Source organism: Oncorhynchus mykiss, chromosome 13, assembly GCF_057628025.1.
Source record: "Oncorhynchus mykiss isolate SJ-2025 chromosome 13, ASM5762802v1, whole genome shotgun sequence".
In the NCBI taxonomy this organism is placed as follows: domain Eukaryota; kingdom Metazoa; phylum Chordata; class Actinopteri; order Salmoniformes; family Salmonidae; genus Oncorhynchus; species Oncorhynchus mykiss.
Window position 1 is genome coordinate 40,848,257 of NC_143034.1, and position 24,042 is coordinate 40,872,298.

The following is a 24,042-nucleotide window of genomic DNA, read 5'->3' on the forward strand; positions in this document are numbered from 1 at the left end:
TTAAATATCTGAACAGTTTACCTGTTAGTGGTCTGACACAAGCACGTCTTGCTAAAGGTGTGGTTGGATGGTTGACCCCCACCTACATCAGCCCCCCCAGCCTACTGCTTAGGAAGAACTGGCCCCTCTTCAGTGCGTCCTCCTTGTCGCTCGGCACGGTCAGGGCCTGGCAGCGGCGGAACTCCCCGGCCACAGCACGTTGGTAGCAGTTGCGGTCTGTGTAGTGAAGGTGGCGCCCTGCACGGAGCAGTGCTCGGTACAGCTCCAGCACCGCAATACGAGACCAGCCGCCCATTAGGGATGCACATGGAGAGGGGAGGACTCCTGTGAGGAGAGAGAGACAGTAGGACGTTTATTTATTTCAATAGAATAGGTCTTCATCATTATATGCAAGGGTAGTATTCTCTTATTTTCGAACACTGTCGCCTAGGCATCTGCCATTGGTGAAGCAGAGGGACAACATGGACCAAGTTAGGCTATACTAATCCTGAACAGTAACTTCAACTACTTGGTGGCAAGATGGCGCCGATAGAAATGACAGCTTCGCTTCAAGTCCTTAGGAAACTGTGCAGTATTTTGTTTTTTTATGTATTATTTCTTACATTGTTAGCCCAGAAAACCTTAAGTGTTACTACATACAGCAGGGAAGAACTATTAGATATCAGACTTACCAGCACAACCAGCAATACGACTAGGAATACGACTTTCCCAAAGCGGATCCTTTGTCTGCACCTCCCAGGGCATTTCAACTGATTCCAGAGGCCAACCCAAAACAATGCCGTAGGAGGAGAGGGTGCCAGAGAGGTCTTCTAGTGAGGCTTCGGATGCGTGCACACCACCCACCGCTTCGGAGTATATTACTCACTAATGTCCAGTCCCTAGTTAACAAAGTAAACAAAATTAGGGCAAGAGTTGTTTTCCAAAGAGATATCAGGGATTGTAACATACTCTGTTTCACAGAGACATGGCTAGTTAGGGACTTGCAATCAGAGTCCGTACAGCCAACGGGCCAACGGGATTTTCAGTGCATCGCACCGACAGAAGCAAACATCTCTCTGGTAAGAAGGGCGGGGTGTATGTTTCATGATTAACGACTCACGGTGTAATTGTAACATACAAGAACTCAAGTCCTTTTGTTCACCTAACCTAGAATTCCTTACAATCAAATGCTGACCGTATTATCTCCCAAGGGAACTCTACTTGGTTATTGTCACAGCCATGCATATCCCCCCGCAAGCGGATACCAAGGCGTCCATCAAGGAACTTCACGCAAACTGGAAACCATGTATCCCGAGGTTGCATTTATTGTAGCTGGGGATTTTAACAAAGCTAATCAGAGATCATGGCTACCTAAATTCTATCAGCATATCGATTGCAGTACACAAACAAGTAACACACTCGACAACTGCTACTCTAACTTCCGCGATGCATACAAGGCCCTCCAAGCCATCCTTTTGGCAAATCTGACCATGACTCCATCTTGTTGCTCCCCTCCTATAGGCAAAAACTAAAAACAGGAAGCGCCCTTGCTTAGGTCTAATCCAACACTGGTCTGACCAATTGGATTCCACGCTTCAAGATTGCGTCGATCACGTGGACTGGGATATGTTCCGGGTAGCCTCAGACAATAACATTGACGTATACGCTGACTCGGTGAGCAAGTTTATAATGAAGTGTATAGGAGATGTTGTACCCACTGTGACTATTAAAAACTTCCCTAACCAGAAACCGTGGATTGATGGTAGCATTCTCACAAAACTGAAAGCGCGTACCACTGCATTGCAAGGCGACTGGAAATATAACCGAATACAAACAGTGTAGTTATTCCCTCCGTAAGGCAATCAAACAAGCAAAGCGTAAGTAGAGACAAAGTGGAGTCGCAATTAAACGGCTCAAACACGAGACGTATGTGGCAGGGTCTAAAATGACCCCCGATTACAAAAAGAAAACCATCCCCGTAGCAGACATCGACGTCTTGCTCCCAGACAAATTAAAACAACTTCTTTGCAAGCTTTGAGGACAATACAGTGCAACCGACACAGCTAGCTACCAAAGACTGTGGGCTCTCCTCCTCCGTGGCCGATGTGAGTAAAACCCTCGGCAGACGGCATCCCTAGCCACATCCTCAAAGTATGCGCAGACCAGCTGGCTGGTGTGTTTACGGACAAATTCAATCCATCCCTACCCCAGTCTACTGTTCCCACATGCTTCAAGATGGCCACCATTGTTCCTGTTCCCAAGAAAGCTAACTGAAATGACTATTGCCCCATAGCACTCACTTCTGTCATCATGAAGTGCTTTGAGAGACTAGTCAAGGATCATATCACCTCCACCCTACCTATTACCCAAGACCCACTCAAATTTACCGCCCCAATAGGTCCACAGACGATGCAATCAACATCACACTGCACTATCCCATCTGGACAAGAGGAATACCTATGTAAGAATGCTGTTAATTGAATACAGCTCAGCATCCAACACCACAGTACCCTCCAAACTTATCATTAAGGTGGAAAGTTTTAAGTTCCTCTGTGTACATATAACCGACAAACTGAAATGGTCCATGCACACAGAGTGTGGTGAAGAAGGCAACAACGCCTCTTCAACATCAGGAGGCTGAAAAAAATGTGGCTCGTCCCCGAAAACCCTCACTAACTTTTACAGGTACACAATTGAGAGTATCCTGTCGGGCTGTATCACCGTCTGGTACGGCAACTGCACCGCCCACAACTGCAGGGCTCTCCAGAGGGTGGTGCGGTCTGCACAACGCATCACCGGGGCAAACTACTTGCCCTCCAGGACATGTACAACACCCAATGTCACAGGAAGGCAAAAAAGATAATCAAGGAAAATAACCACTACCTGTTCACCCTGCTTCCATCCAGAAGGCGAGGTCAGTACAGGTGCATCAAAACTGGGACAGAGATTGAAAAACAGCTTCTATCTCAAGGCCATCAGATTGATAAACAGCCATCACTAGCACAGAGGCGGCTGCCTACCTACAGACTTGATATCATTGGCCACTTTAATAAATGGAACACTAGTCACTTTAATAATGCCACTTTAAGAATGTTTATATATCTCGCATTACTCATGTCATATGTATATACTGGATCCTTCACTATCTATACTTTACTATCTATTGCATCTTAGCCGCTCTGTCACTGCTCATCCATATATATATATATCATCCCATTCCTTTACTCGATTGTGTGTATTAGGATTTTGTTGTGGAATTGTTAGATATTAACGTTAACTGTTAGATACTGCTGCACTGTCTGTCGGGTCTAGAATCTTAAGCATTTCGCTACACTCACAATAACATCTGCTAACCATGTGTGTGTGACCAATACAATTTGATAGGGCAAATTTAGCTAGATAACCATTGTGAATGATGAGATAAGAGATGAAACGGGTCATTTGCTGCTGTAGATTCGGTGGTCGTTATACCGATTGTTGGTACTACTAGCTAGCAGCAAGTCATCAAGTTAATTTGAAAACTAGCTAACATTAGCTATGTTACGCCTGTCTAGCCTGCAGGAAGCCTGGCCGATTAAACTCAACTTGAAATCGTGAGTTGAGTTTAGTCAGCTATGCAGCCGTGTCAGACCAGAGCAACACAAAATAAACCAAAGATACTGAACTAGCTAGCTAACCCCTTTCATCTGACATTAGCTAGCTATATAGTTTACGATAGCACTAGCCCAGCAGAACACACGTTAACAATGTAATGTTAGCTAGCAAACTTTTTTAGTTGCTTCTGCCCCGTTGTCCGTATAGACAGTACGATAAGTGAGCTAACAATTAGCTAGATAACGTTACTATAATAGCAAAACCAGTAGCATGAGCATTGTTCCCTTTAATTGGCTAACAGTAAAAATAAAATACAAAAATCACGTTAGTACTACTGTAAAAAGCTAACTAACCTTAACTGATTAAAAAAAAAAAATACTATTAGCTACTAGCCAATCAAAGGGAACAAAGCTGAACGAGGCTGACCTTACACATTGAGGAACTGATACTCACAATCAATTGAATACAAATATAGGATATTGACAGAACAACATTTTTACATTGTCAAGAGAGAACGCTGAACTTACGTTCGAGAAACTATTTCAAAGATTTATCCTTAAAAGTACAACAGACACAGTTCCCCCTCACGCCGGGGTCAGAATGCAACAGGTTACTTATTTTTTGCACTGGAGTTACTACATCCGGTTTGAAGTATTTTTATGGTTGAGAAATGTGACATTACAGCACTCAATCTTATTTAGCCTACAAACCTACACATTTCTATGGTGGAATAAAGCATTTTTATAAAGAAGTCGTATAAGAAACATATGTGAATAAGATCATAAGCCAAAGTAATATTAGGACTAAATTAGTAGACCAGAGTAGGCTAGAGAAGAGTGGAGTATTACTTTATTGTTGGGGAATTGTTTTATCACCTGTAGCATTATCACTGATTACAAGGACATGACTAGGATAAATGTAACACATATAATTAAGCAAACTCATATTAATATGTATTGGTCAGTTTGTGAGCAGCTAAAATACTGCACAATCCCTCTGGCACCAGAGATGGGTAGATTCAACAAGTCCCCGAAGAAGAAAAATGTGTGTATTATGTGATCTTGGGTTAATAGAAAGTGAAGCCCATTTTGTGTTTAATTGCCCTCTGTATGATGACTTGAGACATGTTCTATTTGTTAAAATTGTTGGTCACTCCTGAAGTGTTTGACTACAGGATGAACACAGGCTGAAGTTCTTTTTCACAAATTGCACAATTTATTTTCCTGGGGTAGAGAAGGAGAATTGTATTGTTTGTGTAGAGAGACAAGGTGAAAACTGTACTTTGTTATGATTGCTAATTATGCATTTAAGTGTTAATTGCATTCCATTTGTTTAATGTAACATTTTGTTTTGTGTTTTGTACACATATACGTGACACTTGATATCTTGTCTTATATGCCTATACGGGCTGGGCACCATGTTGCTGGTGCTTTCAAGTTTTATTTGTCACATGCCTAAGTACACTGAAATGCTTAACTTGCCCTTGCCCTCCCCAACAGTGCAGTATTCAATATCAAATAATATATCTAATAACAAAATATAAAAATGTTTTTATCATTAATATCTACATTATTTTTGTTGTGTAATTGAAGAAACAGCTACTTAGGAATTACACATAACTAATCAAAGTTGTTTCTGAGATTGGGGAACCAAACGCCATTAAGTGGTGAAATCTCACAACTAGCTTACCTAAGCAGCTCGCAAACAATCACATACTGTTTGTCCCCATTAAGAATGTCTGAGTACTTTGTCTGCTAAATTACCCTTAGTGAAAATGAGGCACAATAATCTGCATTGTCAGCAATCTTATCCAAAGGCTTACATTTAATTATATTATCTCAAAACAATCATAATCTTAAACAAACAATGCCCCACGTTTTGGCTAGGTGCCTTTGTGAAGAGCACAACTCCAAATTGAAAGACTGACAAAAGGAGTAATGTTGAATACTATATGTCTAAAGTAAAAAAAAAAGGTTTAAAAAATGGCTAAGAATTGTATTTGATTTACAATAAAAATGTACAGCACAGTTCTGTCTAAGGTGTGTCTGTCTAAGGCTGGTGAGGCCTACTTCGGTCAGGGAGTCTCGGGCAACTGTGGTCAGAGGTCAGGGGGGTTTCGGGCAGCTGAGTTCAGGGGGCTTCGGGTAGTTGTGGTCAGTGAGTTTTGGGAAAAGCACCAGTTTTGAAAGTGAAACTACATTGGCCAGACCCATATGTTAAGAACAGTTTCCACTAAGGGAGGAAAGGGAAACAAGGCATGGGTTTTACTATGTACACAATAAGCACCAGATGCACCAGAGTATAAATATAGGTGTGAAACCTCAGGAGGCTCACCACACATCTTTGACACTTTGACTGGAGGTATGGACATTTTTTGGCAATTTGCTAATTTAGTGAAATAGGGATTTTTTAAAACTAGGCAAGTCAATTAAGAACAAATTCTTACTTACAATGAAAGCCTACCCTGGCCAAACCCTAACAACGTCAATTGTGTGCCGCCCAATGGGACTCCCAATCACGGTCAGTTGTGGAACAGCCTGGAATCAAACCAGGGTCTGTAGTGACGCCTCTAGCACTGAGATGCAGTGCCTTAGACTGCTGCGCCACTCAGGAACCCTGAGCTATTCCAATATTTCAGAACTGGATACTATTGATCATAATCAAGAATACCAATGTCACATGATTGAATGTATGGTGGTCTGTATTAAAAAATAAACCAAAGATTTCTCACATTACATTTTTCCCTATGGACATCAGGATGATGTTTGTGAGTCAGATAATGTTAGTCTACCTAACTGAACTTCACAAGGAACCAAGTCACTGGCAGCAGTGATATTTGTAAAAGTGTTTTCGAATATGGTCTAAATTGTGTTAAATCGTTAAGCCTATTGTAACTGGAGATGGCATAAGCCATTGCGAGAGACAGTCATTACTAATTCAGCCTCATGCCTCTAATTCTACTGTAGCTACAAATCTAATTATGGAGACCAGGAGTCATGTACCAGGAGACATTTTCGAAACCAGTTAGTGCGTTTAATGTAAAGTCACAGGGGTTAAAAGGTCACGTGGAAAACTGTCTGTCAATGACTGTTTGGGTGAAATAGAGCATAAAGCGTGAAACTAATTATGCACCTGAAAAACCTTTAAAAAGAGATCCAACGTTCGTTGAACATTGACATTGGCCATTCGGGAGAGTATTTGCAGTGAGAGGCTGCCTCAGATTCACCCAGTGTCTATTGAGAGACAGGAAATGTAATTCCTTAATTGGAATCACTAGGTACATATTATAGCCAACCCTTGTTTGTGTGGTACAACAAAACTTGCTGTTCACTGACTATCGCTGCATCTTACGAGCGTGCATATCTTGAAGTGTATTCGGTATTGAGGTAAACTAGTTTCTACTTTTATAATGACATTTTATGAGCTTATATACATACAAACAATGGCTGTAGGAATAACACAACTTTATCTACTTATGTGTAGCCTAATTACAGAGTGTAAAAAAGAGCCATGTATCTGTGAATGCTTGTGTTGTTGATCATAGTGGTATTTTGTGTACCTACAATTTGCATTATTTTTCACTTACGAAGCTGAGCCAGATGTGTATGCTGGTCTATCTTGAAATACATGTTTTAATGTTAGTCACGCTTGAATGAGTCATAGTGGTATGATACATTATTTAGTAGAGGGCAGCCTCCTTGCTAATACTGTTGAGAGATGTATGGACTTCAGGACATACCCCTGATAATGTATGTCAACTTAAATGATTTACTCTCCTATTTATAGTCTAAATCATTGTAATTGGTCTTAGCAACTTTGATGACAAAAAGTTGCCTTAGGCAGAGGGAAAATGTTTTTAATATAATAGCTGTGTTGTTATTTTACATGTATTTTAGGCATGCAAAATATAATAGCAATGGTTGTCACAATCACATTTGAGGAACTTACACATTGTAACCCAGTATATTTTGGTTGTGTTGCGGTTGTGTTGCCCTGAGATTGTCGAGAGCTCTTCTCTTGAAGAGAGCTGCTATTACATTCAAAAGTGAATTGTAAACCATTTAATTTCCAAAGTACAAGAGAGAAAATTCAAAATAAACAAACGTGTATTCTGTGACATGATTTTGACATCTAATAAGCTGGTTTAGTTTGCTCATAACTGGTTTTAATGAAACTCAATTTTGACAAAAGTGACACAACTGTGTTATTAGTTTATTTTTATGGTAAATATTACAATATGGTACTTAAATCCTACAGTTTAATCCTAAAGTTAATTTCGGAACGTATATCTTACCTATACTGTTTATGAAGGTGGTATTACATGAAACCTATCGATTGTAACTTAATTTAGTTATAATAATTAGGAACTTCCTGGTAATCACAAGGTCAGAGGCATAGCTGAACTTGAATCGGCCTTAGAAGAATGAAAAACAGGCAGCATTGTAAAGAGAGACTGACTAGGCGAATCAGCATGAATCTAATTACCCCAACAGGGTCATGCAGCATGAGACATATTCCCATGACAACTGGCAATACACACACTATGCTACTCTTATTATTAAGGGATGAGGGTAATGTAGAGCAGCCTCTCTCACACACAGTGTGATAAAGGAGAAGTCACAATGTATCTTCGAAGGACACATTGACCTTACAGGAGGGATTGTATTCCCCTCAGCCAAATGAATCCATAAAGAGTCCTCTGTGTATCTCATGAGCTCTTCTCCTAGATAATATGAATAGCCTGATTGAATTACAGCCTTTACTACTCATACAGGTTAATATGTCACGTTTTCGCATACTATGTTTGAGAGGGAATATTGTGGCAAATTTCCTGAGTGTCTTTACAGTAACTCAATTGATTGTGCATCCTCGCTCTCTCATTGCATTAGGTTCCCCCTATCAACAGGACAGGATGGCACTTCTCGATTACCCTATTCCAGAGCTAGATGTCACCTTACAAGAGGCAAGCCGTGTGCTCCAGCTCACCCTGAGCCCCGAGCTCTACCCTCAATTCAAAAACACCCTTAGCCAACAGAGGGAGGTCCTGCAGGAGGCCCAAAACTGCTTGGCGGCTGCCGCCTCTGGCCGAGAGAACTGGGTGACAGAGCAATTCAAGAGCCGGCTGCTCTCATGCACCGACCCACTGCCCACCTCGACAGCCATCCCCGCTGTCCTGTCCCCCTCCAGAGCCAAGAAGGAATGTGCCCAACTTGAGAGGGCTGCCGCTCTGCTCTGGGCTGTGGCCAAGATGTATAGTGAGCCTTCGCTGGTAGAGGGAGAGGGGCAAACTGAGCGCACACAGCAATCAGAGGTGTTTGCTGCCAGCCGCATTCCTGGGAAGACCCAAGATGAGATTAAAGTACGTTTTGGGAAAAAAATAGAGTACTTTGACTCAATGTTGTTTTGTGTTTTCATACACCATCTCTGATGATAATGATAACAGTTCATCATACTCCCTTGTCTTATTTTCATCTAATGTGATTATCTCCTACTTCTTAATGTGCTGTTTGTATTACAGGTATACCCAGACTGCCTCCATGCCATCGTAATCTGTGCTGGAGAGGTATTTTCAGTCAACATACTGCAGCGTCTCAGCCCAGGTGGTCCTATGTCCCCTTTACCTTTCCCTGACATCTACAGCCAAGTGGCTCATGTGATGAGCCAACATAGAGCTACCAAGAACAATGAGCCCTCTGCCATCTGCGGCCTCTCTGCCCTGCAGCGGCAAACCTGGAGTGCAGTGAGGGAGGAGATCCTTAGAGCAGGTGGGGAAGCGGCCGCCTCACTGGGGTTGATGGAGAGTGCTGTGGTGGCTCTCTCCCTGGAATACTGCAATCCACCAGCTGATCTGGCAGACACCCTCAACGCTGTCAGACTGGGAGGAGGAGATGGGCCCTGTCTGAGATACTATGACAAGGTACAGTATGGGATGTTTGTGGTACTGTAATTGTGGATGACAACTACTACAATACAGTGTCACGTCTGTTTCCGCTCCCCCTCTCTGGTGCTCGAGGCCGCCAGGCTGCTCATCAGTACGCACACCTGTCACCATCATTATGCGCATCTGCGCTTCATCGGACTCACCTGGACTCCATCACATTATTAATTACCTCCCCTATATCTATAATTTCCTCTGTTTCTTTCCAGAGTCAGTATTAATGTTGTTATGTGTGCCTTGTCCAGACGCTGTTCGTGTTTTGTTTCCTGTCTGTTTATTCATTAAGTATTCGCTCCCTGTACTTGCTTCTTGTCTCCCAGCGTCTGTCCTTACAATACAGTACAGTACAGTGGTGTTGTAGTGAATCAACTGGATTCATCGGGTTACCGGATGAGGATATGGTCTTAAATTATGCATCTCATTTAAAACCTGGAACATGATTTTATGTGTTGACAAAAATGTACGCTAGATAATGGAGTTAAATCAATTTTTCTATATTGAATCAAATTGTAAGTGGATCTTTACTGCACATCAGCCATACATAATTGCACCCAACAAACTTCAGTTTATTAACTCACTGACACAAGACTTGAAAACATCGGTTCCTCTTTAGCTCAACATCACAAGCAAACATCACAAGTATCACAAGTAAAATAAAAACTATTTTTCTATACTTTTTCTACAGGTGGTGAACCTGGTGGTATTCAAAGACAGCACAGCAGGGATGGTGTTCGAGCACAGTGCACTGGATGGAATGGTGGCTGGGCTAGTGGCTGAGACTGTGTGGTATCTCTCTGAGTCTCTTAATGTGGACCTAGTCCAGGCCAACACAGAAAGCAATGGGTCAGCCTATCTTAACAAGGCTGATTCCTCCTCCCCAAGACCCCTAGCATTCCCACTAAAGGGTATAACTAAAACAGACCCCCCAAAGTCCTCCCCTAAAGCAATTCATCCCATAATCACGTTTGAGGTTCCCTCTTACCCAGATGTCTTTGCTACCATCCGGGGTCACAGGGGCCTGTACGATGCCTGGATCAACTTTTCCTTGCAGCTCTCCCTAAGGCAGACTCTTGGGGAATCTGCTGCCAGCCACATTCTTGTAACCCCTACCCATATGCGTCACTACAAGCACGGCCGCTGCGATCCGACATACTCCCTCACCATGCAATCCTGCCAGCTCATTAGTGCTTTGGAATCCTGCATTGGACCAGATAACAATCCTCGATACACGAACGAACTGCTCCGTCTGTTCCATGTGGCTTTCCTGGAGCACAAGAACCTGATCAAAGCCACTAAAAGTGGACATGGTGTGGGCCCTCACCTCGCAGCCCTACGCTGGTCCATGTCTCCAGACAACCCTCTCAAGAAGTTTCTTGACCCCTTTGGGTGCCCCTCCGTTTATCTTACTGGCAAGGATTTGATGGAGGGAGTGGAGCTTGCTGTAGGGAATGTGTACGCTAAAGACCAACTGGCTGTAACCTACCTGGGGAGGAGAGACCGGGTCCGTATGGTGCTCAATGGGAAAGGCACCTTTGCCACAGTGTTGGAGAAGCTTCAAGATAGCCTGAAAGTAAATCTGAAGCTGGTGATGCTTCTCGCTGTCAGATATGCCGTAGCCGGGCAAATGGGAGCAATGGAGTGTCTGCTGCAAGAAGGACAAGTAGGAAGAAGGAATGGATCCACCCAAGGGGAAATTCACAAAAGTATTAGTCCAGCAGGCCAAAAACAAGGCAAGACAATGTCCAAGTCAACACTTCCCTCTGACTCTGCCTCCAACATGAGTCCAGACTTTACTCTGGTGATCCATGGTGGAGCTGGGGAGGAGATGATGCTAAATACAAAGGTGGTAGAGGTCATTGAATTTGCTCTGCAGACAGCCCTGACCCTTGGAGCACAAGTGCTACAACAAGGAGGCAGTAGTCTTGACGCAGTGCAGCGGAGTGTGCAAGCTCTTGAGGACTGCTTTCTGTTCAACGCCGGGAAGGGATCGGTTTTCAACAAAGATGGGAAAAATGAGATGGAGGCGACCATAGTAGATGGAAATGGGATGAACTCTGGGTCAGTGGCTTGTGTGCAGAGTGTGAAGAACCCAGTGAAAGCAGCAAGACAGGTCATGGAGAAGAGTGCACACTCACTCTTAGTAGGGGAAGGTGCAGAAGAGTTTTTGCAAGGCTTAGAAGAGAGTGAGAAGCCTATGAGGGCGGAATACTTCCAAACTGATATCCGTCGCAGAGAGCTGATAGCAAAACTCAGTGCTGGCAATGCCTCCAAGAACAACCATCCACAGACAGTGGGAGCTGTTGCTTTGGATCGGTGGTGTAGGTTAGCTGCTGCAACGTCCACTGGTGGGTTGGTGGGAAAATGGAAGGGTCGAGTTGGGGACACAGCAGTAGTGGGAGCAGGTATATTTGCTGATGACAAGCTTGCAGTAACCTGCTCTGGTGATGGAGATGTGTTTCTAAGGCACACAGTTGCTCAAAAAGTAGCCAGTCTCTACCATCATAAAGGCTACAGCCTTAGGGCAGCATGTCGAGAAGTCATGTCTGAGAACTTGAAGGGCAGCTGTGCTGGAATCATTGCTGTAGACGCCAAAGGCGATGCTGTTGTTGAAACCAATGCTGGGGTGTTGTTTGTAGCATCCATGGTTGGTGGCATTGCACGTGTCGAAGTCCTAAGACCCATGAAGAGTTATTCCAATGTGATCTGGGAGACTGACAAACTAGTTGCTCACCTACACTCAAACCCTTGGACACCAGGTGCCACCATCCTTACCCAAAAGACTCTGAGTGGACCGAGCAGCATCTTTCAGTTGGCTGTACCAGATTTCTTAGAACTGTTGCAAGGAGCACAGGCTGTTTCAAACCTGCTATGCGAACGACTGGGGGTACAGCGTTGCGCCCTAGTATTTAACCCACGTCCCGAGACCCCGGCCCATATCCGAGTGCTACCACTTCATGGCCTGGAAACCAACTGGTGCCCCCATCTGACCGGGGAGGAGGACTTTCAGCCCTGTGACCCAGGTTACTGCAGCTCAAAGAGTGGCCCACGCTGGGAAGACGCAGATCTGGACCGGGTTCAGGCCAAGATTCGGGACAAGCTGCCAACGCCTAACGCACCATTGTGTTATGACTTCTTAGGAAATCCCTCCCACAATGGACTGTTCTGCCGTATCGTCCGTGGCGAGGAGCAACAGTGGCGGGTGTGGGAGGACAGTGATCATGTGGCTTTCCTCACCCCCTACCCTAATACACCTGGACTCACAGTTCTAGTGCCACGTAAACCACTGCCAAGCAACATTTTCTGTCTGGAAGAGACTGATTACACATCACTGATCCTGGCCACTCGTAAAGTAGCTGGGCTGCTGGAGGAAGGAATGCATGCTCGAGGTGTTGCACTCATCTTTGAGGGCTTTGAGATTGATTATGCCCATGTCAAGCTGATACCTCTGGTTCCTCCACGTGGTGACAAGCCTGCTGAGGTGTTCCCAGAGTACTTCCAAAGCTACCCCGGGTATGTCTCATCTGCTGATGGCCCTCCCGCTAGCCCTGAATCTCTAAAAGAAATCCACACCAAAATCACACTTTGCAGGCCTCCTCGTTCCTGGGAGGACCCACAGAGCCACTCCATGTTAGCCATCAAGAGCCAGTGGTACCGCAATCTCTTTCAAATTCAAAATACCCTCTTCCACAGCACAGTGGAGTACTTCAACAACACCTGTCAGTACGCGTACGCCCTGACTCCTCTCACCACTGACACAATCTCCTCTCCGATGGGCCTGGGATCAGACTCCGAGCCCGTTTACGTCAACTTGCTGGGGCAGGATGTGTACTTGGCTGACTCCATGCAATTTGTGCTGGAGTATTTCTTGCGATTCCAAGAGAACTTGTCTGGGGCATACTATATATCGGCAAGTTTTCGGGGAGAAGATCCAGATGCCACGCATCTTAACCAGTTCTACCATGTTGAGTGTGAGCTCCTGGGTGACATGGATACTGCCATGCACATAGCTGAGGGATACTTGGCTCATCTCACCAATGCAATGCTGAAAAAACACTCCAACATCATCCTGAACTCTGCTGGAACCCTTTCACATGTCCAGGACTTACTGGAGAAGTTGGAAGGAGGAGCCGCTCTCCCAAGAGTCACTCTGGACAAGGCCATCCCTATGATGCCCTCCCCAGACTGCTTGGAGTGGGTACAGGACGACCAGCCCCAGTTTGGCAGGAAGTTAACCCGCAAAGGAGAAAAGGTTTTGATTGAGAAGTACGGAGGCGCTGTTTGGCTGACAGAGATGGACCACCTGGGAGTGGCTTTCTATCAAGCATATGTGGAGGGCTCGGGCAGACGCAAGGCAAAAGCATCGGACCTCCTCTTGGGATTGGGAGAGACTCTGGGTCTTGGGGAGCGTCACTCCAACCCCGAGATGGTGCAAGAAGCCCTCAGACATCACGCTGTCCCAGAGGAATCCTACAAGTGGTACATCAACATGCGGCAGGTCATTCCTCTACTCACCAGTGGGTGGGGCATGGGCACAGAGCGCTATTTGTGTTGGCTGCTTCAGCATAATGACATCAGAGACATACATATTATACCCCGTTTGAAGGCCAGGAAATACATGCCTTGAAATATCCCTAACCCATTAGTTACTCAAAGACTGATGAAAAAGTTCCCCTAAATGTCAGCTCTTTCATTAAACGTCCTAAGGGATGCATAGAAAGCGAGACAACATATCTATAAAACTCTGAAAGTATACTATAACACTAAGAACAAGAGATGAGTTGCAGTTATGAGAGAGCAGTGATTGTGTGTTGAAAATGTGCTAATTGTGTAGATGAGGAAGGGCAACAAATAGGAGGTATATCCTATCATATACCTTTGTATATTTTCATATACAGTACCAGTCAAAAGTTTGGACACACCTACTCATTCAACGGTTTTTCTTTATTTTTACTACTTTCGACATTGTAGAATAATAGTGAAGACATTTAAACTATGAAATAACACATATGGAATCTTGTAGTAACCAAAAGTGTTAAACAAATCCAAATATAATTTATATTTGAGATTCTTCAAATTAGCCACCCTTTGACTTGAAATATATTTTAAAGGACACCAATAATAAGAAGAGACTTGCATGGACATTAGACCGGTGGAAACATGTCCTTGTTCTGAGTCCAAATTTGAGATTTTTGGTTCCAATCACCGTGTCTTTGTGAGACACATAGTTGGTGAACGGATGATCTCTGCATGTGTGGTTCCCACCATGAAGCATAGATGAGGTGTGGTGGTGCTTTGCTGGTAACACTGTCTGTGTTGTATTTAGAATTCAAGGCACACTTAACCAGCATGGCTATCCCAGCATTATGCAGCGATACACCATGCCATCTGGTTTGCGCTTAGTGGGACGATCATTTGTTTTTCAACAGGACAATGACCCAACACACCTCCAGGCTGTGTAAGGGCTATTTGACCAAGAAGGAGAGTGATGGAATGCTGCATCAGATGACCTGGCCTCAACAATGGTTTGGGATCAGTTGGACTGCAGAGGGAAGGAAAAGCAGCCAACAAGTGCTCAGCACATGTGGGAACTCCTTCAAGAATGTTTAGTAAAGCATTCCAGGTGAAGCTGGTTGAGAGAATGCCAAAAGTGTGCAGAGCTGTCTTCAAGGCAAAAGGTGGCTACTTTGAAATCAAAATATATTTTGATTTGTTTAACACTTTTTTGGTTATTACATAGTTTGTCATCAACATTATTCTACGATGTAGAAAATAGTAAAAATAAACACCCTTTAACGAGTAGGTGTGTCCAAACTTTTGACTGGTACTGTATAGACAAGCCAATTGTACCAAATAACATTTTTTTTCTAATAGCAAGATTTTATTACATGCAGAAACATCGGTCTGTCTGTAATTCTTTAAAGTATCTGTCTGTAAATCCTTCTATGTAAAACCCTTAATCATTCTCTATCCATGTTACAAAATATCTGGTTAAATGAGAAATAACTTGGTTCAATTCACACAAAATAATTACTGTTCACAGGCATGTCAACTGTGCAAACAAGTGAGAGAAGATATTTGTTAACATAACACATCGGTCAAGGTGGACACTTCTCTGCCCTATTTAAGAAAATTGAGGTTTTGCGTATGATTATAAAAACACTTGAGAATACCATACTTGTGTGAATTTTCAAATATTCATTATTATGAGGTGAATTGTTGTTTGTTTTATATGTATGATCCTTTCAATGGTTTCCTCTCTTACCAAGGCGTTAATAAACACTGTCTTCGTCAGCCATCAAACAATGTCAATATCTTGTACTTTGTGGTATTTTTAACATTCAAATGACATTGTTGCTGGGTCATATTTTTTTGCCTTATTCTTACTCCTGGAACGCTTTGAGTAGGGCCTAAATAGAAAAACAGCAGTAGAAATGGTTTGTAACAAGCGGATCTCCCAAAACAACACTCTCCTAAATCTCTTCCATCACCAAGAGTCTCTCTGTGGAATGAATACTCAGGGGAAAAAAGGTGTAGATTCACACGCAGAGCGCGGCAGGTGTTTATTTCGCCATTGCAGAAGGCAGGAATTGTGGTCACAGGCAGGCAACGGTCATACACATTTAGACAAACAGGCAGGTGAATCAAAACTAGGACTGAAGGCTATATAACTGGTTCTCCCCAAACAAGCTAGGAAAAGGCTTAGTAGAGTCAAAATGAACAATACCTCACAAAGGCACAAAACACAATGAACTGAACTAAATAAGGAGCTTATGAGACAAGGTGAGTAACTAACACAGGTGAAAACAATGAACAAAAATGAAAGACAAGGTTATGTTCAAAAACACAAAGAAACAGGGCTACGTTCCAGAACACAACAAAACAGAACACAAGGTTGACTAAGAAAATAAATGCAGAACCTTACACTTTGAGGCAAAATACTTTTGCCTAAAAATCCACAAGATCACAAGCGAAGCAACAACTTCACAACAACACAGAAGTTTCTCGTGACACCCGAGAAACACAGAGAGAGTAGTCTTGCACTTTTGAAAGACTGTGTGCAGGTTTGTAGACTTAATGAACTTAAACACTGAGATAACATTTAAGGTAATTGCTAATCAAAGGGTTAGTCGAGGTAAAGGCCTCGGAAATCAGCAAATCACAAAAATTCCTCAAGTTGTCAAATAAGCAGAAGTTGATCAAATAGCCTAGAATTGAACAAATAGAGGCAGGCCAGGGATCAGGTTTGTCATTTATTTCAATTGTCCAGTCGATGAGCAACGCAAAAGCCAGACATTGAGAATGTAATCAGAGCCCCATGACAAAGCACACGTTCCCACAGCTGAAACCATCTCTCACAGGGCAGGCAGCACAACATCGCCTCTCTGCAGACTTTGACCGAGGCAGGATGGGCACAAGGAAACACACAGAGAGAACAGGACACAGTGTATCTATCTCTCACATGGGTACATCGGATGATGGCATGATCATGCTCAATGGCACATATCCAACACATTCCTGGTCTAACTACATACTGTACAATTGAACCAGAGTTGTAGTAGGTAGTGGTGGAAAAGGTACCCAATTATCATACTTGAGTAAAAGTAAGATACCTTAACAGAAAATGACTCAAGTAAAAGCGAAAGACACCCAGAAAAATATTAATTAAGTAAGTATCAAAAGTAAAAGTTTTTTTTTCTTCAAATAGCTTATCAGTCAGATTTTTTACAGATTGCCAGGGGCACACTACAACACACAGACATCATTTACAAACAAAGCCTTTGTGTAAAGTAATATATTTAGTGAGTCCTCCAGATCAGAGGCAGCAGGGCTGACATGCAGACGTGCTCAGTACCCTCCTGTATTCCCTGTTCACTCATGACTGCATGGCCAGGCACGACTCCAACACCATCATTAAGTTTGCCGATGATCACCGACAACGATGAGACAGCTTATAGGGAGGAGGTCAGAGACCTGGCCGTGTGGTGCCAGGACAACAACCTCTCCCTCAACGTGATCAAGACAAAGAAGATGATTGTGGACTACAGGAAAAGGAGGATCGATCATGCCCACATTCTCATCGATGGAGCTGTAGTGGAGCAGGTTGAGAGCTTTAAGTTCCTTGGTGTCCACATCACCAACAAACTATCATGGTCCAAGCACACCAATACAGTTGTGAAGAGGGCACAACAAAGCCTATTATCCCTCAGGAGACGGAACAGATTTGGCACGGGTCTTCAGATCCTCAAAAGGTTCTACATCTGCACCATCGAGAGCATCCTGACTGGTTGCATCACTACCTGATATGGCAACTGCTCGGCCTCTGACCGCAATGCATAACAGAAAGTAGTGCGAACGGCCCAGTACATCACTCGGGCCAAGCTTCCTGCCATCCAGGACCACATACCAGGCGATGTCAGAGGAAGACCCTAAAAATTGTCGACGACTCCAGCCACCCCAGTCATAGACTATTCTCTCTGCTGCCGCACGGCAAGCAGTACCGGAGTGCCAAGTCTAGGTCCACGAGGCTTGTTAACAGCTTCTACCCCCAAGCCATAAGACTCCTGAACAGCTAATTAAATGGCTACCCAGACTATTGCATTGCCCCCCTTTTACACTGCTGCTACTCTCTGTTTATTATCTATGCATAGTCACTTTAACTCTACCTTCAAGTACATATTACCTCAATTACCTCGACTAACTGGTGCCCCCGCACATTGACTCTGTACCGGTACCCTTTGTATATAGCCACGCTATTGTTATTTTACTGCTGCTCTTTAATTACTTGTTACTTTTATTTATTACTTATCTATTTTTTACTTAACGGTGATTTTTCTTAAAACTGCATTGTTGGTTAAGGGCTTGTCCAAAGAGGGCTTGTAAAGTAAATATTTCACTGTAAGGTCTACAGTGTACTCGGCACCTGTTGTACTCGGCACATGTGACAAATAACATTTGATTTGATTTGACCAGTGATGTTCTCTTGATAAGTGAGTGAATTGGACCATTTTACTGTCCTGCTAAGCATAGAAAATGTAACAAGTACTTTGGGTGTCAGGGAAAATGTATGGAGTAAAAAGTACATTCTTTTCTTTAGGAATGTAGTGGAGTAAAAGTAAAAATGGTCCAAAATACAAATAGTAAAGTAAAGTACTGATACCTAAAAAAAACTACTTAAGTAGTACTTTAAAGTATTTTTACTTAAGTACTTTACACCACTGGTAATAGGGTATCAATAAGAACAAACTGATTTTTACTAACACCCTGGAGTTTGGTTATTTGTTGTTACTGTACTCCCCGCTGATTGATCTGCACTACTTCTATGACCAAAGTTCCAAAGACTGGACCTACAATTGTGTATCATCATTCATACAAGAGGTTTCACAATGATTCCTATGTCAAAGATGTGAATAATATTTGTTGGTCTAATTTGTGCAATGAGGAACATTTGGACGCTGCACTTGAAAGCATTTATGAAACTGCTTCTTCCAGTTACTGATAGGCATGCACCCATCAAGAAACTGACTGTTAGAACTGCCAAATCCCCATGGATAGATGATACATTGAAAAACTGTATGGCTGAGAGGGACGAGGCAAAGGGAATAGAAAATAAGTCAGCAGACTGGCAAACATACAGTAAATTGAGAAATCACTTAACTAAACTAAACAAAAAGAAGAAAAAAACTATACTATGGAAAAAAGATAAATGATCTAAAGAATTATAGTTAAAAGCTCTGGAGTACTTCAAATTAAATTCTAGGCAAAAAATAAACCCGGCTCCATCCTTCATTGAGGCGGATGACTTGTTCATAACAAAACCCTTTGATATTTCCAACCACTTTAATAACTTCTTTGTTGACAAGATTAGCAAACTGAGGTATGACATGCAAACAGCAAATGCTGAGCCTTCATATTCATGCATAATGGCCCAAATAATGAAATAAAAGCACTGTAGTTTTGAGGTCCACAAAGTGGGTGTGGAAGAGGTTACATTTTTTTTTGCTATCTATAAATAAAGACAAAACCACCTGTTACCGACAACGTGGATGGTAAATTGCTGAGGTTGGTAGTGGAATACATTGTGACTCCTGTTTGCCACATCTTCATTTTAAGCCTAGAAAACAATGTGTGCCCTCAGACACGGAGGGAGTAAAGGTCATTCCACTACCCAAGAATAGCAGAGCACCCTTTAATGGTTCAAACAGTCGACCAATCAGCATGTTACTGTCACATCTGCACCCACTACGCCTTCTGGTGTTCATCGGTGGCGTCTTAACCTGCAATTCCCCCCCTGTACTCTCTCTCTCTCTTGGTGTGATTGTGTGGTTAGAGACAGATGTGCTGGAGTCAGGGCAGATCCCAACCAGCTGCAAATCGTCCCATAAATCAAGACCTCTACATAAACTCATTCCTGCCACTTCCACTCTGCCAGATCGTAATATCTGCTCTTTACCGCTCTGTCTCTGGATCCTGTACTACGTCTCACCACCCAACCACCTTGTTCTGGACTTCACTCACCACCACTGCCTTGGATTCCCCTCAGGACCTGTTTACCCTGTTCAACTCAGTCAACTCCAACCTCAGTCTACACTTCTGGTTTTTCTGTAACTCATCTGAGCTACCCCGGTTCTGCACTCCACATCTCTCTGTGTACAATAAACATTTTGGTTCATTCATTCCTGCTTCCGCATCTGAGTCCGCTTTTGGGTTCCCCTGTTTTCGCTCTGCGTAACAGTACGACCTGGCCAAGAAATGAACAGAGCAGACTCTACTACTCTTCGCCAAATTCTTGTGGGGCAAGGCACTCTTCTTGATCCACATGACCAAGCCCTGAAAACCCTGCTGGAGAACATCAAGGAGTTTTCACAGAGCCTGTCTGACCTACAGGTCCGAATCTCTGTTCAGAATTCACAACCTGTCTCCAGTTCCTCTTCTCCTCCCGGGAGCCTTTTGTTCCGACTCCTGAGTGCTATGATGGCAATCTTGGGGTTTGCAGAGCCTTTCTTGTACAATGTTCACTAGTGTTTCAGCAACAGCCCTAAACAGCCCTAACCCTAAATTTGTTTTGATTGGCTGCCTTCAGGGAGCAGTGCTCTTCTGGAGAGACAGTCATCTATCTGCTTCTCCTACAGTGGATTCACAGATGAGCTAAGGAAGGTCTGTGGAAAGGATGCTGCTAAACGACTTCTGTCCATTCGTCAAGGTTCTCAGAGTGTGGCTGAGATGGCATGTGAGTTCCGCATCCTCGTCGCAGAGAGCGGCTGGAATGACGAGGCCCTTCAGGAAGCATTCCGGAACACACTTACTGAGACCCTCAAGGACGAGTTGGTGTCCAGAGAGGAGCCTGATGGACTTGATGAACTAATTTCTCTCACTATCCGCATTGACAACCGTCTCCGTTAGCGTCGAAGGGAGAGGGGAGGTAGGGTTGCATGTCCCATGACGTCTGCTTCTGTGCCTTGTTCAATTTCTCTGACTGCATCACATCACCAGGCAGATCCCAATCATGAACTGATAAAGGAATGTACAGTATATGTTTGACTAAAGAATTCCGCCCTGAAACATCTAATACTATAATTCTAATAATGTATGTGTGTGTGTAAGAGGGAGAAAACAGGCTGGTAGACTACACATGATAACTGAAAAAGCTGACAACAGGAGGGCCTGATGTTTATCACTTCCATGGCCTCTCTAATCTAGAGAGGAGAGAACGGCGAGAAACTGCCAAGGCTGGTAGAAAAGGGATAAACTTGTGTGTGTGTGTGTGTGTGTGCGTGTGCGTGTGTGTGCGTATATGGGGTTATAAAGACTGTTCAAATGTTGGTTGACTTGAGAGCTCTCATGAATAAACTACAATGAACCATTTGCAGAATCTGAGTCTTTGCCTAATTCTTAATAACCCTAGCTTTACAACCTAGGGGGAATTGGTCAAAGCTATAGTGGCATGAACCCATGCAGCTCGGCCGGACCCGTCTATCTCCAGAGGAGAGGCAGTGGCGTATCAGTACTAGGAGCTGTCTGTATTGTGGCCAGGTTGGTCAACTGATCTCCACTTGTACCCTGTGTCCAGTAAAAGAGAGGGCTCAGCAGTAGTGGGGGATGAGCCAAATCGCCTGCCCATCATCTCCCAGACCCCTGCTTGAGGCCAACCTTGTCTGGCAGAGCCAGGCTTTTCCTCTGTCTGCTCTCGTCGATTCAGCCGCCGACGAGAGTTTTCTGGACCGAGGGGTTGTTAAGCAGTTGGGCTTGGACACTGTTTTGCTCGATTCACCTCTATAAGCCAACGCTCTCAATGGAAAGCTACTCTTCCGTGTTTTGGAGGGAAATGTTCCTGCTAATCACCAGGAAAAGATCCGTTTCCATATAATCGACTGTTCTCACCCACCTCTGGTTCTGGGCGTCTCATGGTTAAAGCTACACAACCCACAGATTGACTGGTCTTCCGGAAGGGTTACTACTTGGAGTACATTTTGCCATTCTAATTGTCTACATTCTGCCCTTTATTTTCTACATTGTAGAATAATAGTGAAGACATTAAAACTATGAAATAACACATATAGACTCTTGTAGTAACCAAAAAAGTGTTAAACAAATCAAAATATATTTTATATTCTTTCAAGTAGCCACCTATTGCCTTGATGACAGCTTTGCACACTATTGGCATTCTGTCAACCACCTTCATGAGGTAGCCACCTGGAATGCATTTCAATTAACAGGTGTGCCTTATTAAAGGTTCATTTGTAGCGTTCTTTTCCTTAATGCGTTTGTGCCAATCAGTTGTGTTGTGACAAGGTAGGGGTGGTATACAGAAGATAGCCCTATTTGGTAAAAGACCAAGTACATATTATGGCAAGAACAGCTCAAATAAGCAAAGAGAAATGACAGTCCATCATTACTTTAAGACATGAAGGTCAGTCAAGTTTCTTAAAGTGCAGTCGCAAAAATCATCAAGCACTTTGATGAAACTGGCTCTCATGAGGGCCACCACAAGAAAGGAAGACCCAGAGTTACCTTTACCATAGAGGATAAGTTAATTAGAGTTACCATCCTCAGAACTTGCAGCCCAAATAAATTATTCACAGTGTTCAAGTAACAGACACATCTCAACATCAACTGTTCAGAGGAGACTGCGTGAATCAGGCCTTCATGGTCGAATCACTGCAAAGAAATCACTACTAAAGGACACAATAAGAAGAAGACACTTGATTGGGCCAAGAAACACAAGCAATGGACATTATTTCAATTTAACTAGGCAAGTCAGTTAAGAACAAGTTCTTACTTACAATGGCGGCCTTCCTGCAGAGACGGGGGCTGGGATTAAATATACAAATAAATGTAAAAAAAAATACAGGACAAAACACACGTCACGACAAGAGAGACAACATAACACTACATAAAGAGAGACCTAAGAACAACAACATAGCATGGCAGCAGCACAACATGGTAGCAGCACAAAACAGGATACAAACATTATTGGGCACAGACAACAGCACAAAGGGCAAGAAGATAGAGACAACAACACATCATGCAAAGCAGCTACAACTGTCAGTAAGAGTGTCCATGATTGAGTCTTTGAATGAAGAGATTGAGATTAAACTCTCCAGTTTGAGTCTTTGTTGCAGCTTGTTCGAGTCGCTAGCTGCAGCGAACTGAAAAGATAAGTGCCCCAGGGATGTGTATGCTTTGGAGACCTTTAACAGAATGTGACTGGCAAAATGGGTGTTGTATGTGGAGGATGAAGGCTGCAGGAGAGATATCAGACAGGAGGGAGTGAGGCCTAAGAGGTTTTATAAATAAGCATCAACCAGTGGGTCTTGCGACGGGTATACAGAGATTACCAGTTTACAGAAGAGTATAGAGCGCAGTGATGTGTCCTATGAGGTGTCTTTTTTAATATCTAGGAATATTTCACTTTCTCTGGTCATCGGAGTAACAAAATTAATTGGTGAATGAGGCAAAAATAATGTGACTTGTGTTTCGCCATCAGCTGAAGAATGTCGCCTTTTCTCAGCAGAACGTTGCTCCCTCCTTGCAGGCCATCAGTCCAGAAAAAAAGCCAATTGTTATGCTCACTTAGGCACTTAGTGCCTCACATGTAATACAACAAATTATGAATTACCAGTGTGATCATACTTTAAAAAATATCAAATGTTTAAATGGTCTGATAAGAACAACATTGACAGGGCAATTCAAGCATAGTCAATACGCAGTGATAATGTATTAGGCACTGCCTCTGGCAGTCTCTATGGGGGTGCCACAGGGTTCAATTCTTGGGCCGACTTTCTTCTCTGTATACATCAATGATGTCGCTCTTGCTGCTGGTGAGTCTCTGATCCACCTCTATGCAGACGACACCATTCTGTATACTTCTGGCCCTTCTTTGGACACTGTGTTAACAACCCTCCAGACGAGCTTCAATGCCATACAACTCTCCTCTGGCCTCCAACTGCTCTTAAATACAAGTAAAAGTAAATGCATGCTCTTCAACCGATCGCTGCCTGCACCTGCCCGCCCATCCAGCATCACTACTCTGG

General features: G+C 43.4%; 2 protein-coding genes across 2 annotated transcripts; one reads left to right on the plus strand and one right to left on the minus strand.

The window, feature by feature from the left end:
* Window positions 1-82: 82 nt before the first annotated feature.
* On the minus strand, window positions 83-4,203 carry LOC149978886 (mitochondrial ribosome and complex I assembly factor AltMIEF1-like). The gene is made up of 3 exons (XM_090196200.1): window positions 4,101-4,203; window positions 672-878; window positions 83-324 (listed from the first exon to the last, which is right to left on the minus strand). The coding sequence occupies exons 2-3, from the start codon at window positions 742-744 to the stop codon at window positions 83-85; spliced, it is 315 nt and encodes a 104-aa protein (XP_090052326.1). The 5' UTR covers window positions 745-878; window positions 4,101-4,203.
* A 2,541-nt stretch (window positions 4,204-6,744) lies between these two features.
* LOC110486130 (uncharacterized) lies at window positions 6,745-15,820 on the plus strand. The gene is made up of 4 exons (XM_021557500.3): window positions 6,745-6,959; window positions 8,463-8,932; window positions 9,092-9,490; window positions 10,197-15,820. Exons 2-4 carry the CDS (start codon window positions 8,486-8,488, stop codon window positions 14,133-14,135), a joined length of 4,785 nt encoding a protein of 1,594 aa, XP_021413175.3. The 5' UTR covers window positions 6,745-6,959; window positions 8,463-8,485; the 3' UTR covers window positions 14,136-15,820.
* The last annotated feature ends 8,222 nt before the right edge of the window (window positions 15,821-24,042 follow it).

Coding starts and splice junctions, on each gene's coding strand:
- LOC149978886 (XM_090196200.1), bottom strand. CDS start 744: ATGCCCTGGGAGGTGCAGACAAAGGATCCGCTTTGGGAAAGTCGTATT. Junction 325..671: donor TCGTATTGCTGGTTGTGCTG/GTAAGTCTGATA, acceptor CTCTCCTCACAG/GAGTCCTCCCCTCTCCATGT.
- LOC110486130 (XM_021557500.3), top strand. CDS start 8,486: ATGGCACTTCTCGATTACCCTATTCCAGAGCTAGATGTCACCTTACAA. Junction 8,933..9,091: donor AGACCCAAGATGAGATTAAA/GTACGTTTTGGG, acceptor TTTGTATTACAG/GTATACCCAGACTGCCTCCA. Junction 9,491..10,196: donor GTCTGAGATACTATGACAAG/GTACAGTATGGG, acceptor CTTTTTCTACAG/GTGGTGAACCTGGTGGTATT.